Source organism: Uloborus diversus, chromosome 2, assembly GCF_026930045.1.
Source record: "Uloborus diversus isolate 005 chromosome 2, Udiv.v.3.1, whole genome shotgun sequence".
Classification (NCBI taxonomy): Eukaryota; Metazoa; Arthropoda; class Arachnida; order Araneae; family Uloboridae; genus Uloborus; species Uloborus diversus.
In genome coordinates, this window is record NC_072732.1 from 2,345,522 (window position 1) to 2,362,587 (window position 17,066).

The following is a 17,066-nucleotide window of genomic DNA, read 5'->3' on the forward strand; positions in this document are numbered from 1 at the left end:
AAGATGTGTTAAATAATGTCTGGGCAGGGGTGCCCGTTCCCCCCCCCCCAAGTTCAATTCACCCCCCCCCCCCCCAAAAAAAAAAATTTCCTCAACCCTCTTTTCCTTTTTTATTTTTTAGTTCCCTTTTTGTTTTGTTTTTAATGTTTTTTATTTACTTATTTTAATTATTATTTTATAAGAAAAGTTCTTTGCTATGCCAATGACATATACACACACACTAAATAAATAAATGGAATAAAATAAATTAAATAATTTAAATTAAAATAAAGTTTTGCTATCATTTTTTGAGATTTGGCTACCATTTTGTAAGAATCTGGTAGCCATTGGCTACCAATTCAAAATTTGAGTTTTGAGGTAAAGTCATTGGCATGCAGCTGTAACTAACATGTCGCATCAAAAACATTGCAGAAAATTGAGGTTTTATGCAATAGTAGTTTTTCAGCAATTTAGTCTCAAATATTAAAATACTCACAAAACAATAATATCGTACAGTTTACTGGTTAGTTTTTTGTTGTCAAAATTAATAATGCATATTTCAAACATGCATTACTTACGTTCAGAAATTCTTCTAAACTATGAAATTGTAGGGTTTTACTAGTGATTATATCAATTTTACGTCACCACGCACTGACTATGTCAAATCAACATCAGGGTTCGAAAATATCATGATATTTTCGAAAATATAAAAAATATCCTATATTTTGATTACATCAGGTAATTTGATATCAATCCGATATTTTCAATCAGCACAAACTCAAGTCTTCCAAAAAGTAAATGCATCTTCAAATCACCCTTTATTTTCTTATAGCGTTATTACAATATGTAAGCATAAAATTAAGGTTTATTTCATTATTTATATTCAATACTTCATTTAACATTTTTATCAATTATATTGAAGTTAAATTAGCATTAGCTGTTTTACTCATTTATCTTCTGCTAGCTACTCATGCAGTGATATGATTTAGAAATAAATAATATGCATTAGTTCGTGCATAGTCATGGGACATTTTCTTTTTTTCTGAACAACAATATTTAATTAGACAGATTTAATATGAATTCAAATTATTACATTACTAATAATTTTATGAATGTAAAATAATAAAATAATAGTTTAAAAAACTAAAAAAACACGCTTTTGTAGCAAAATGAACTAAAAAGTGAAAAATAATCTTTGAATGATAGTAGTTGACCAATCACTTAATTTTAATGTAATACAAAAAAGCGTGGGGTGCTGTCTATTTAATTTTTGCTTGGACAACAAACAGAAGAAATTCAGGACAACTGATAAGAAGCCCCCCCCCCCTCCACGCTTTTTTGTATTACATTAAAATTAAGTGATTGGTCAACTACTATCATCCAAAGATTATTTTTCACTTTTTAGTTCATTTTGCTACAAAAGCGTGTTTTTTTAGTTTTTTAAACTAGTATTTTATTTTTCTGTTTTTTAGTCTTATGTTGGAGAATTATGAGGCGACGAAATTATTTATAAAACAAGTGCGAGGTAATATCTTAAAGTTAAGACAAGGGCACCCCGATGGGAAGCTACTGTGAGTCATCGATGTATGTTTGCGGAAATCATATTCATATTACTTTGAAAATTTGAGATGCATTTGAATAAAAGTTTGTTCAACAATGGTCTGATCAGCAATGAATTTCCAATGGAAGGCTCACCTAAATTTTGGCATGAAATGAGTTAAAAACAATTCTATTTCATGTTCTAATTACCTTGGAACATTGGAACAAATTTTGTCTCATGCAGAAAATTTAAAGGTTTTTGCAGATATTTTTAAATAATTTTTGTGAGCATTTTTTAATGTATTTTTTAAAAATTTTCCTTTTTCACATTGTTGGATTTATGCCAAAATATTGATTGAAATTGGAGGAAACTACCAATTAAAAGAGTTCATTAATGAATTTGATTATAGAATATTGCATTGTCATGGGGTCTGAGGTCGCGTGCCAAATTTCAAAAGAATCCGATCGCAGGAAGTGGGCGAAATTTGAGCTGTGAGATTCCGTTACAAGATACATACATACATACATACATACATATATATATACATGCATACATACAGGTGAAGCTAATAAAAGCGTGTTAAAAAGGAATATTATATTTCTTTGTTATATTAATGATGTATAAATACATCATAAAAATGTAGTTCATAACTTTGTGGTTATTTTTAATCATAATTTAACAATATTACTATGATTAACGTACTTTTTATATTGAAAATACTGTTGCTGAAAAAATAAATTACAAAAATATCAAAATATCATGATATTTTCAGAATAAATATCAGATACATGTCCTGACATACATCATGATATATATCGGCGAACCCTGGTCAACATTGTGCAAATTTTGTGTCAACAAAGAGTGTTAAATTCAGATTTTAAATCAATAGCAAGAATTTCTTTCCCCAAACTTGGAGTCATGTCGCTTCTGTCTTGCGGGGGTGAGACATCATTTTAAATGCACGCACAGGAACTGGAAAAAAAAGTTCCCCAACTTTTCCCTGATTTAGTTCACCAAATTTCCCTGATTTACGTCACCAATGATAATGGTTTTCTTTCTTTGTCCTCTTTGAAAAGCATTGCATATTTAATAAAATGCAGTGTTTAAAATGGCTGTTAATTCAAAATATATTTTGAAAAGATGCTTCTTTTTTTTTTTTTTTTGATAAAAATAGTATATTAAATTTTCGACAAAGAAATATTATAGGAAATCTAAAACAAATAATTAAATTTAAGGAACCAGTTAACATTAGAATTCTAAGAAATTAGTAAAACCACTCTTAGAGACATGGAATCATGATACAACTAAAAAATTTAAATGGAAATAATCTTGAACTGAATTTTCAAGCAGTATAATTGTTGCTGCACGAATAATGATAGTTAAAGCATAGAAGTAACGTTTTACTTACATAAATCATTAATAGACATATTTATGTAAAACAAAATTAAAATCTTTCAACAACATGTCATAGTGAGCTATTCTCAAACCAAGAAGTTAGGTTTTAAAGAATGAATACAGCATTTTAACTATTAAAAAATAATAAAAATATTTCTGTACACAGCTCAATTTAAAATGATTTCATTAGTTGTCGAAAAAAATTTTAGATTGTTAGATTACTTGAGTGACAAACAACATTGAAATGCAAAAACAATTATTAATTTCAAAATATATATGCATATGGTTTTAAAATAAAAGCATTTTAAGTCTGAAAAAAAAAACCTTCGTGTAATCTGAAGTGACAGCAAATAATACCATAGCAAAAAAAAATTCATTTTCAGCCAAAATTCAATTTCTTAATGACAATGTAAGAATTTATCACCATTAATTCAAAAAATAAAGATTTCTTCTTGAAATTGTGATACTCTCATCGAATGCGTGGAAGGCAAATTCAAGCTAGCTAAAATGAACAACTTTACAGACACAGAAGCAATCGTAGGAAGTTCATCCTAAGATTGAATACTTTGACCATGAGGGAAAAAGATGCATAAATATGCGGGGGCACTGTATAATTGCAACGAAAAATTTTTTTTTTCTTCATTTAATCAATTTTCCCTGATTTTTTTGTCACTTTTTTTTCAAAATTCCCTGATTTTTCTCTCAGTGATAAATTCCCTGACTTTTCCCTGATCTCCCTGATCTGTAGCCACCCTGACACACACAGAAATCAAATGGGTGTCAAAAGATAAGAATCGGCAATAGGACATCAAGAGCGCCTTTTCGATGACACTACGGTTTTGCGAAGAATTATGCTCAAACACAAGCTCATCCAATGTATATTTACATTTGGCAAAAGTGGCACAGTCAAAACCTGCTCATAATGAGCCCTGATTTAGCGAGGAAATCAGAAGAACTTGGTTGGTACCACGTTAAGTCTGCGGGAGCGAAACTTGCCTCTTGTCTTACGAGCAAACCCTGCTTAAAACGAGCAACATTATTGAGATTCGTAAAATTTCTATTGACTTCCAGCTCAGCTTATCTTTTTTTGGTAAATTTTCTTTAGCATTTCAAAGTCAACCAAAGTTAGTGATAAACAGGGTTCGCTGATATATATATACATATATATATATATATATATATATATATATATCAGTCGATTATCTGATATTTATTTTGAAAATATGATGATATTCTGACATTTTTTGATATTTATTTTTTCAACTTTGGTATTTTCAATATAAAATTATATTAATCATATTAATATTATTCATTTATTATTGAAAATAACCAAAAAGTTATGTACTATATTTTTATGATGCATTAATACATCATTATGCAACAAAGTAATAAAATATTCCCTTCTTATTTTATATTTATGAAATTATCAGTTATGTCACAATTTTAATTCATACTGAAAGTGTACCAAACTAACAATTAAACAATGGTCAAAAAAAAGAAAGAAAATGTCATATGACTGTGAACTAAGGCATTTTTTTTTTTTATCTATGAACTATTCTGTAAAAGTAGCTAACAGAAGAAAAATGAGTAAAACAGCTAATGCTAAATGAACTCCATTAAAATAGATAAAACTGTTAAATGGAATATTAGATCTAATGAAAGAAACCTTAATTTCAAGTCTACATATTGTAATAACAATATAAGAAAATAAAGAATGACATGAGGATGCATTTACTATTTTGAAAAGACTAGTTTGTGCTGTTGAAAATATCGGCAGGGGCAAATCCAGGATTTTTTTTCTCACTACCTATTTTTGTGAAAGTATTGTATCAATATTCTATTTTTATGAGGGCTTTTTTTTTTTTTTTTTTTTAATCAGCATTGATTTTGCGATCTTTTAAAGGCACATTCTAATTTTTGTCTCAGAAAATAAGAGCAATTTAAACTTTAGTTTGAAAAGTGCAAATGTCATTAACTAATATTTTGAACGTTTTTTTTTTTTTTTTTTGGGGGGGGGGGGTATCTAAGAGGTAGGGAAAATATCATTGTATCCCAGCTCAATAAGCTTTGTACTGTGTACAATTCAGGAAATCACCATCCCCTAAAACTGATGCTAAAAGATTGCTTAAAAGCAATTTGGCAAAAGACAGTGAAACTTGAATTAAATACTATGAAAAAGTTGTTACCTAAGCGATGGTTCATATAAATCATCTTAGCATTTTATTTTATGAGTAAACTATGTTTTAAACAGAAAAACATGTTTTCTAAAAACACAGGTTTTTGTGAAACTTTCGTTTTTTTTTAATATTGTTTCTAGAATGTGTCGATTTTGAAGGTTAGTTTTGTGAAGCTGCTGATTTCATAACTTGATTTTTGTGAAAGTACCGATTTTAAAATAAGATTTTTGTGAAAGTACCGAAAAGCGGTAGTAAAATCAACCTGTATTGGGCCCTGATCGGATATGTATCAAAATATCCGATATATATCAAAATATCAGAATTTTTTTGATATTTTTGATAATATCATGATATTTTCGAACCCTGATGATAAATCAGAAATCCTGAGAACAAGCGATGGTAGCACTTTTTTTCATTTGCGAAGAAAAGAAACGTAAAAAAATATGTGCGTGTATATACGTGTATTCCTCAAAAATAATGACATAAGACATTCAGACAGTTCAAAGCAAAGTAATAAACTTCTTCAGCACTGTACAGTGATTAAAAAGAAGAAAAAAAGCAGCTATGATACATTTTTTTAAATTTTTTTCACGAACTAAGAGTACTCGGTTAAAACGGGGAAAAAAATATCGCAGTTACATGGCTCTCATAAGGAGCGAGTTCAACTGTACTTTGGTTTTCTGTTTTTTAGTAATTTTGTACCGCAGTTTTTCAAACCCATTAAATGAACTATAACTTCAGGATAGCATTCAAGAAATTGGATAAGTTCAAAAACTGGAGGGAGGTACGGGGAAGGGCAAAACAATCTCCTTGTTGAAGAAGGGGAAACAAGTATAACAAAACGTGGAAACCACTTCAGCAATGGAACCATGATTTTTTTTCACCCAAAGAGTTCAAGAGTGAAGAATTTTAGAATGCATTTTAACAGGTCCACACAATGAAAAACATTAATACTATTTGACGCAATCGGGAAAATTTGAAGTGAGGAAAAAAATTCGAAAATTTTCGAAAAAAATTCGAAAAATCTCATGTAGATAAAAAATACCAGGTGTTCGTTATTTTCAAAGAGGAAAAAAACTGGAACAAGATTGCCCCTGCATATAACAAATGAAATGGGTAAGTTATATGCATATGAAATGCGTCCCTATGTATATAAATAATGCACTTCTCTCTACTGGTGGTTTTAGAATGGTGTTTCTCAACATTTATTGACCCAGGACTGGCAACAGCTTTTGAAAAAAATTTGCAGTCTGAAAACGATTTTCTTCTTCTCTTCCTATTTTACTTTTACTATTTTTGTGTAGCAAAAAAAAATTGCATTTGTGAACCATGAAATACAAATGAGTTATTTTCACAGATTTTTTTTCCCCTATATTATTTTCTTTTTTTTTTCCGAAAAAAAAACTTTTGCCTTGAGGACCGTTACATACCTGTGAAAAAATTTTGCAAACAGATAGAGTTTTTTTTTTTTTTTAACAAAATAATAATAAATGAATGAATAAAACTTTTTTTCTTAAACTTTACTTGGTGCTAAAGAATTGCAGCAAATAAATTTTAGATGTTAAGAATAAGATAAGTAGTTGTTGTCAAGGGTGCCCATATAGGGGCCAAGTGGGGCTCAAGAACCCCCCCCCCCCTTAGAAATGAGAACTTCCTTGCTTTTAGTGCTTTCTTCTTTGCAAAAATGCATAAAAATTTCTTTCCCAGCCATTAATGAAAAAGTTATTAAAAATGTCAAATTTCAATATCTCTTATATGTACTCAAATCGATTTCCATGGGGAAATATTCTGCTAAACCATAGGGAAAATTTTTAAGCCCCCCCTTCAAATTTTGCATATGGGCACCCTTGGTTATTGTAATATTTATACATAAGTACTGCAGGGTTCATACTCAATTTGGATTTAAAAATTCCATGATTTTTCGAAGACTTTTTCATGACTTCATAATAATTTTCATGACCTTATTACACAAAGAGAATAGTACTATTTAATGTCAAACTTGCCAATTTTTTCGGAAATGGGCATTGGAAAAACTTTTACATGAGTGCCATTACCTCATTGGAGAACTTTCTGGTGACTTAAAAAATATCAGTGCATACTACTGAAAGTAATAAATTATTCTTATTTGCCTTCATCACATAAATTCAAATAAAATAAAAATATAATGAATGCGATACATTGATGTTTAAATGTCTAATAATTTTTTATTAAATAGGGCAGAATAGTAATGAATGGGATAAAAATTGAATACGTTTAAAAATAATAAATTTACTTCATAAAAACATTGCCCTTTGATGTCAATAGTGCATCTAATCACTCATGTAACTGGACAGCCTATTCGTTCATTAAAGTAAACCCACTTTTTACAGTAAATTCATTTTTCCAAACCAGATATTTCAGCTGGCTAAAAGGATCAGTTTTGTGAGCTATATGCTGGGCACTACTGATTTAGATTATTAGAATTCCCCTATTTCTATGTTCTATTGCCTGACTAAAGCCTTCATTTTAAAACCTTCAACATATCAAGATAAATTCTGATAAATTTAATAATGAACTTTTTACAAGTAGTGGAAACGAACTCGGATGCAATTAAATTACACTTTTTGAGGGGGCTAGCAAAATCAAGAAAGTGCGAGTCCACTACAGAACATAAAATGTAAGAAGTACTGAAAATAATGGTGGGATCAAAATTAGTAATGCCCCACTAGTAAAATCACATCATAAAAAAAGGTGAGCGGCTGTTACAGAAGCGGATGAAACTGGATTCCAAAACTCGGATTAGTTTTTGAGATCGTTCAATTTATATGCAATATAACTAAATCACTCAATATTTCTGGCGCTCTTTTAGCAATTGTTGCTTTCTTACTGCCCAAGACATTTTTCCATGACTTGAAATAAATTTCCATGACTTTTATGAAAATATTAATTTTCTATCACTTTTCCAGGTCTGAAATTTGTTAATTTTTTTTCCACGACTTTCCAGGATTTCCATGACCCGTAAGAACCTTGATACTGAAAGCGGCTGAAAAATCACAGACAAGTACGGAAATTAATGAAAAAATCCACACAAAAGATGTCGTGTAGGATATTATTATTAGTAAGGTGTTTTATTCTTCTTTCTTTCAATGAAGGAAAATTTTTTTCGTGAACGAGCTTATGTCTCCGAGGACCAGTCAAATGCGGACCTTTGCCGATCAAGAACCGCCGTCTAAGGAAAATCTACTTACCCAGATTTTCACTTTGGGAGAGTCCATCATCTGCAACAGAATTTTAGGCCCCTCGTCAGAATTGGGGGGAGTAGAGCAGAGGGAGGTCTCGAAGTCGGCGAATTTCTTGGGCCTGCCTCTTTTTCTGGGAGTCGCCATCAACTTGGCAGGGCTGTTGGACACCCTGATTAATTTCTCTGCAAGAAAAGAAAAACTTTCATTCGGGTTTTTTTTTTTATGTGAGAGTGGGGGTCATCGAAAACAGAAGGGGTTACATTCGGCACATCTCTAGTTACTGTCTAACCACCGATTGTAAACAATACAGTAGAAGACTGTTATAACGCCGACCTATATAACGCAATTCTCTATAAAACGCACTACTTTTCAGAAGTAAACAATAGGTTTTGAAGTTCAAAAAATCCCTCTGTTTTGCTTTGCAAAAATAAAAATGGTTACGCAAATTAAATCTTGAAAGTTTTTCATCTTTCCATCTTATTTCAGAGCTTTTTAATTGAAAATGAGTACTCATAGTAAAGAGAAAATACCAGATGGCTCTTGAAAATGCAGCTGCTATGCAAACCATGAAGCTAGCAGAAGTGCAGGATTTTGATTCTGGAACATATTTATTTGTGAATAACTGATTGTAATATTGGTGCTTTAATGCTCATTTCAGATAAAACTCATTCTGAAGTGCTAATATAGAGACATATTCTGAGTATTAGTTTCGAAATTTGTGAAATATATAACGCCAAAACCTGTATAACGCAAAAGCTCTGTTCCCAAGGTGTGCGTTATAACGGTCTTCTACTGTATGGCAATCGTCCAAGTTAAGATGATTCCATCTGAATGAATCTGACAGGGGGAAAGTGATGGGGTTATTATTTATTTAATTTCTCTAGAGCTTTATTTATTTCTCCTTTTTATTCAGGTGAAAATGAAGGGAAACAAAATGTGTTTCTACGGAAACAACAAAAAGAAAACAAAATGTTCCCATTCCGTTCGGAAATGCAACAGCATGATGGTGAGCTCAAAATTAAGTGGCAAACATAATAAATCAATTAACTTTTGAGTGAGAATATAGATTAAATCTAGTTTTGATTTAAAAATTATTGCAGTGAATCAATTCTGTTTAAAAAAAAAACGAGTCAAAGTAATTGAGAGGCAAAAGCACACACACATCTGTATATGAGAAACTACCTTGAAAAATAATAGACATGTTCAATTCCGCCCGTACATCGGATATTAGCCTTTCCATATAAATGGTGGTCTGACAGTATAAAGATAATTTTCGGAAACCAAAGGAAGCGACGTGGATGAAATAAAGCTTCTTATTCAAATTGGGTTGTTATTGATAGACGTCAGTAAAAGATATTCAACTGTGTCCTCATTCTTAATGTAAAGTAAGCATAGCTGCCAACATGCCAACTTAAAAAATCTTACAATGTATGTGGTGGCCATATTTCTATGCTTTTTTGACCATTATAAAGCAAAGTATTAAAATTTAAAGTATTATAATATTTCGAAATCCTTACCTTGACTTGATCTGTACTTTTATAAGCAAGAAAAAAATAAATAAATTTAAAAATAAGTAAATAAAAAAAATTTTATTTCTTTGAACTGAAAAAGTTGCCGACTTTCCAGCTTTCAAAAATTGTCCATCAAAAACTTGTTCAAAATAACTTTTATTGTAAGTTCTTACAGACTAAAATGTACTCCATGCCATTATTCGATAAAGAAGTGTGCAGTTCTCATACAAATCTTACAAATCTGCCATAAGACCGTACAATCGTACAAAACCTCCAAAAATCATACAGTGTACAGCTGAATCGTACAAGTTGGCAGCTATGAGTAAGGTAAAATCGTTTTTATTCAAACGAGATCGACTTCTCAACTTTTTCGGCACATGTAAAGTTGTAGTTTTAGGTTGGCATCCCTTGATGCCCAACCACGTGCAAATGAGATTATTTGAGTGATTTTTGAGTGAATGAGATTATTTAATCGTTCTCTCTCTCTCTTTGTTTCCTCTTAGCCTCTGAGGTGTTCGGTCTGGAGTGAAACTCTGTCTCCGTTTATGGCCAGGGTTTATTCTTATTAGTTTACTTGTTCGTTTATTAATATTTAGTTTCTGATGGACTAATAAATTTCTGTTAAGCTTTTAAACAAGTTTCTAATGTTCATTTCTTCACATCGACATTGATTCTGTATCTTCACTGTGTGGTATCATTTCTGCTTGAATAAGCAAGTACAGGGATGTGCCGACCAAAACTCGCTTTTGGAGCAACCTCTGGAGCAGGAAAATGGTGAGCTTGGAGCAGTAAAACGATGAATTCGGAGCAGCCTGGAGAAGTAGAATTGCAAATTTGGAGCAGCAAAAATTTTAATTTTGCATCAATTTGGAGCATCTATATATATTTCATACACAGAAAAATGTGTGACATGATAAAATAATAAAAAAAGAGATTAAGAATGCAAAAACACCAAAACGATCAGAGTTTTTCAAAAGAAATGCAATTGGATTTTGAAATGCCCCAAAAATATGGGACTAAGTCAAAAAAATCGTCAAAACAAGCCCCAAATGCATAAACGATGATATTCTGCAAAAACTGCCAAATATGTTGAAGGAACTACATTAAATTCAATGCAAAATCGCACTTTTGGCGCAATTTTGTCGCAGAACAGCCTATCTAGCAAATTGCATAAGAAGTAATAGTCCAAGCTTTGCTAAGAATACTAATAATTCAAAGCTAATAAACTAGCAAAGTGTGATGAGTAAATGGAGTTAGCAAAACTATCAATTTGAAATTCCTTTTTCGATTTCATGAATCATCTTAAACTAAGTGATGAATAAGTTTTATCATAAACAATAACAAGTTTATTAACGATTAACAATTGTATAAATTAAACTCACAGAAAAAGTTAATAATTCAAAGCCATATTCAAAATTAAACTTCATCTGAAACGATTTCTAAATTCAATCTCATTTCTGTTTACTGATCCCAATTTACTATTACCGAAGATCGTGTCGAAAACGATTCCATGATCTGCACTCCTAGATACTTGATACTATCATCAATTCAAGATACTCAAGGAACACTAAGTTCAGATAATACTTGATGATTCAATCATATCATATCTATCGACGATCAAAAACTAAGTTTCAATTAATAGATCCTAAAAAAATATGAATGGGGGAACTTGATGGCGTGATAATGCCAGAGAGTCAAAACCCCCCACTGCAATCTAACAGCAGGCAAACTAAAATGAAACGTTAGTGATCTCGTGCAAAAATAGCATGTGGAGGGATTATGTTCTTAGTACTTATTTTTATCATTTACAGCGTGCTTTAACTATTTACATTACTGTTTAAATAAACGTCATGAAAGTTAGAAATTGTTAGTCTCATTTCAGAACTCACTCTGCTAGTATCAAAGGAAATATTGGGGAGATATTATTAGATTAGAAATTCTCCCCAACAGGAGCGCTATCTTCTGCGAACTGCCATCCCGTTAGATAAAAATGCTATATTATGTTTCTCGCTTTTTACTATTCAATCTGCATTATATTAATCTAGTATCAGTAATTTCCTACATCCTATTTTTCACCGATTCCTAATCGGAAATTTATCGGATGTTATCTTGTTCTCTTTTCGTCCGCACGTGTGAAGGTCATTGAAGGGGAGTGGCACGAGTGTGACGCTGAAGTAGGAGTGGCTTATCTCGTCATTGCTGACTCGAGCCAATCGCATTAGACATGTGCAGTGGGCATTGGCATCTGGTCTTAGGTGGCTTTAGTGAATGATACGGTCATTAGGTGGAAGATAAAAGAATCTGGTCTTCGTCTCTTCGCCACTCCACGATCTAATACAAGATGTTTGTGTGGTCGGAAGACTTTTTCCCTCACAATGGGATTGTGTTAGAAGATAGTTTTACAGAGTTAGTCTATTGAATAATAGGAAAATGATTATTACCGGTGATATTCATTTTATCTTGGCAACTCATATTAATAGTGCAATGTTTTTCAAAGCTTTTTACTTTGGATTCAATGGGTCATCGTAGAAATATTCATTTAAAATGATTATGTTTTTAAGTGTTGATAGCAAATAAAGCTATTTCTTCTTTTAAAAAAGCTTAAAGTCATTTATTATACAGTAGAAGACCGTTATGACGCCGACCTAAATAACGCAATTCTCTATAAGCAGCACTACTTTTCAGAAGTAAACAATAGGTTTTGAAGTTTAAAATATCCCTCTGTTTTGCCTTGCTAACATAAAACTGGTTAGGCAAATTAAATTTTGAAACAGTTTCTCATCTTTCTATCTTAATTAAAAGCTTTTAAATGAAAATTAATATTCATAGTAAGCAGATAATACCAGATGGCTCTTGAAAATGCAGCTGTTATCCAAACCATGAAGCCAGCAGAAGTGCAGGATAATTCACTTTCTTTTGATTGTGAAACATATTTATTTGTGAATGACTAATTGTAATATTGGTGCTTTAACACTCATTGCAGATAAAACTCATTCTGAATTGCTAATATCTAGATATACTCTGACTATTAGTTTCAAAATTTGTGAAATGATCTATATAACGCAAAAGCTCTGGTCCCAAGGTGTGCGTTACAACGGTCTTCTACCGTACTCTGCTAATTTACGAATTCATTAGAGATGATGGGTTTCATCCCATCATCACCCCCCCCCCCCCCCAGAACTAGTTTCTGCCGGCAGAAAGCCAACCCTGTTTTAAACTGATGTTGACAACAACTGATGTTGACAACATTATGCAGGGAACTATGCAGATTTTTTCTCCGGGATCAAAATGAACCCCGACGTATTTCCAGGCATGCGAAGATCGCCGTAATTCTCGCGTCAGACGAGTCGTCTGGGGGGGGGATGGAACCGGACTGACCTTTGATGAGGGTGGACCGTCCGAGGACCCGGACCAGGTCCGCCCTCCTGAGGTCCGAGGAGGGGTAGACCATGATGCAGTCCATGCACTCCCGGATCTCCACCTGGATGGCGTCGTCCAGCTGGGAGAGGAGAGAGAGGCGGGGGTTGCCGAGGGGCTTCTCCAGCAGCAGGGTGACCGTGATGCAGAGCACGAAGGCGGCCACCTTGGCCAGCTCCACCTCCGACCCCCTCAGGCAGCCCTCGTAGTCGATCAGCTCCTCGCTCGACACACGCAGGGTCTCTGCAAAGGAAAAAGAAAATTAATTTCGGCTTCTTGAGTTCAAATCACGTTTTCCGCAATCACCAGTGTGCGTGTGTAGGCGTGTGTGTTTGTGTGAAGGGGGTATGAATGTTTGTGTGTATAGGCATGTGTGTTTGTGTGTAGGGGGTATGTGTATGTGTGTGTGTGTAGACATGTGTCTCAGGGTTGGCAAGTTTTTGCGGGGGGCAGAAAAAACCATGGTTTTTACCGCCCGGCAAAAATAGGTTTTTGCCAAAGTGGCAAAAATAGAACGTCTCGAAATGATGAAAACATTGAAACAACTCGTGGAAATCACTGAGTCTTTGTTCAAGCTTTGTAACTTTAAGTTTAACTGTAGGTGGCGCAGTTGGGACACCGATATATATTGCATGTCTGTTTAATTTGTCCTGCTTGTTATTTTGTTTCTTCTGAGTTCTTGTACTTAGTTCATTTAGCCTTGGTTTGAACGTTGTCTCTTGACTCTTGAAATCAAATGATTAACTTTAATTTCTTTAGCATTATTTACAAAAGTTTTAGTTGCTTTTAATATTATAAGTAAAATAAAGGACTTTTTATGAACTTTTTTGAGTTGTGGACTGAATTGCAAATTATCTGAAAATAGCACATGTAGTTACGATACAGTCTTAGTTTTACGATTGACGAAACTTTAGAAGAAACAAGAGTGAGTTGGAGCTTGCGGGAGCGTTCGGAAGGATGGTTCCTTCCCCATGATAATGATTACGTACACACAGCCTTCACTAGTAACCGCTACTTGGCCTCTCGGGGGTAGTCAGTTGTTCCTTGACCCCCCATATTTGCCAGACTTTGCCCCGTGATTTTTTTTTTTGTTCCCGAGGATGAAAAAAAATTCTTGAAGTGAAGCGTTCTGATGATGTAGAGGCTGCAAAAAACTGCTTCACAAAGGACACTGGACATGGTCCAAGTTAAGAGTTCCAGGCAGTGGCGTAGCTAGACCCGACTTTCGGGGGGGGTTACTTCTTATATATATATATATATATATATATATATATATATATATATATATATATATATATATATATATATATATATATATATATATATATATACATATATATACATATATATACATATATATATATATAAATATATATATATATATATATATATATATATATATATGTGTGTGTGTGTGTGTGTGTGTGTGTGTGTGTATAATCGCTTGGAATTTTTTCCTTTTCTTCTTTTTTTTTTCTTTCTCTTCTCTCTTCTTTTTCTCTTTTTTTTTTGAGACTAACTTTTCGGGGGGGGTTTTGTCCCCAAAACCCCCCCCTTAGCTACGCCCCTGGTTCCAGGGGAGCTTCCAACTTTAATGTCATTTCCCCGTTGCTGGCAATTTTAACGTGATTCAATAGTTTACTCTCTAAATATCACCAACACTGGCCAAATTGAAACCAAATTTTAAAAAAAATCGCCAAGTTGGCGATCAAAAGACTGGCGATATATCGCCAAGTGTCCGACAAACCCCACTTGAGTTTACATCGAAATTAACAATGATTTGCCCCCAAAAAGGTGCAAAAGACCTTATTAGGAACATCCGAATGCAACCAAAAAGGAAGGTGCACAATTAGGTCCTACAGTCGAACCTGTCTATCTCGAATTTTACGGGAGAGAAGAAAAATTCGAGATATGGAGGTTTCGAGGCACAGAGGTTTTGAAAAAAGTTCTAAAAATAAGGAATTGGAGCAATGACTCGAAAGTAAAACTTTGGAAGCAATTTTACTAATCAACAATGTTCCCTTCCTCTCAGTTTCCGAATGGAAGTAATTCCTGGAAAACTTGCTTCTTGCACATAAAGTTTTAATTCTGGAGCATTATGTGACTGCTAATATTAAGAAAAATGGTTTTTGTCAAAAAATTTCAGTTAATAAAGATAGTTGGGAATCGAATTCAAGAAAGACACTTTAGTCAAAATTCGAGATATACAGGTTTTCAGAAAATTTCATTTGAGACAAACATGGGGGAAAACATTGAATTAATACTTTATGGTACAGGGAAAATGAAAAACTTCGACATAGAGAGGTTTTCGAGATAGGCAGGTTCAAGATAAACAGGTTCAACTGTACTAGGAGTCTATGCACCAAATTTCAATTTTCCAGGACATACCATTTTTGAGTTATGCGAGATACATAAGCACACACATACGTACATCACAAGAAACTTCGTTGTAATTAACTCGGGGGTCATCAGAATGTATATTTGGGGTGTCTGTAGGTTCCTAGGCACTTATCCACATGTGGTCGGGTCAGGAAAAAAACTCAACATTCATTTGGGGGTGAGAAAAATAGAAACGAAGGCCAATTTTTGAGTGAATTTTTTCGTGAATAAAATATTTCCTTTTTTGTAAAAGGAAGTAAAAAGAATTAACAAGTGTATATTGCACAAAAGAACACTCACCATTGATATGCTTCTTCACGATTTCGAAAATCGCTCTCGAGTCCTCCTCTTTGAAAAAATTATATTTTTTATCATTGGAGGTTACGGCCCTCTCCTGGGACTCCTGAGTTCTGTCAAAACAGAAAAAAATTATTACATCATTACCGTTATTAAATTAATTAACAGTAATGCAAAGCTCTTAGAGAGGTATAAAAAGACTGAGTACAATTTTAGGTTTTCATAATTTTATTTTATATAATACAGGACAATCGGATGTAGCATGTTACTGCTCACAGATCATACGCCACTGCATGATTTTTATTCAAAACATTTTAAAGTATGCTACTGAAGAAATCCGGATTCGCAGAGCACACTCTACTAACCATCATTTCCATATTTTTTGCATTCTCATCACATTTATGATAACTATTACAGTGAAACCTGTGTAAGTTGACCACTCGCGGTGCACTACTTTGGTGGTCAACTTAAGACAGGTGGTCAACGTATAAAGGATGGTAATGATTTTTTTTTTATTTTTTGTCATTTCTTGAACCATGTATTCATTTTATGAATAATTCACCCTTATTCTTTCTGTTCAACTCACTTTCATTGTTTAACATTATTGAAAGTGAAACAATAATTAAAAATACTATTCAAATAATTTTGTTATTTTTTCCTTGTTTTTAACTGTATTAGACACTGTAGTTTTAGAAATTCCATATGTGCCGACTAATTTTCTCTGGCTTTCTCCATTTTCAATTAATTTTAATATAATATTTCATAATTTTTATTAATCATAAGTTCAACTAACTTTCTTTTTCAAGCCTTTTTTGTGCAACTTATAGCACAAAGAGCAATAAGCGCAACTCTCCCAGTTCATAAAGGCAAAATTAAAATGTCATATATCTTAAACCCTTGCTCAAGAAACATGTAACTTTACTCATTAGCAGGCCCAGGTCTGCATACCCGCGTCCTTAAAGGGGCTAACGGCCCAACAAATTGAAGAAAAAAATAGAAAAAAAAACTAGCACTAAGCCTTATTCACTTTACATATAGACACTGCTGGCCACTAGGGAGGGGCCCTACATATTTTGTTGCAGGGGGCTTAAAATGTATAGATCCGGGCCTGCTCTTTTTAGCTCAATTCCTGTGTTGCCACAGCATATTG

General features: G+C 33.0%; 1 protein-coding gene across 1 annotated transcript in view; it reads right to left on the bottom strand.

Moving 5' to 3' along the window:
- Window positions 1–17,066, bottom strand: part of LOC129217741 (centrosomal protein of 83 kDa-like) — a gene marked incomplete at its 3' end in the record, with an annotated part of 47,353 nt that overhangs the window by 17,584 nt on the left and 12,703 nt on the right. Inside the window, 3 exon segments of the mRNA XM_054852080.1 lie at window positions 8,319–8,494; window positions 13,202–13,483; window positions 15,920–16,029. Coding sequence (XP_054708055.1) covers window positions 8,319–8,494; window positions 13,202–13,483; window positions 15,920–16,029 — 568 coding nt within the window.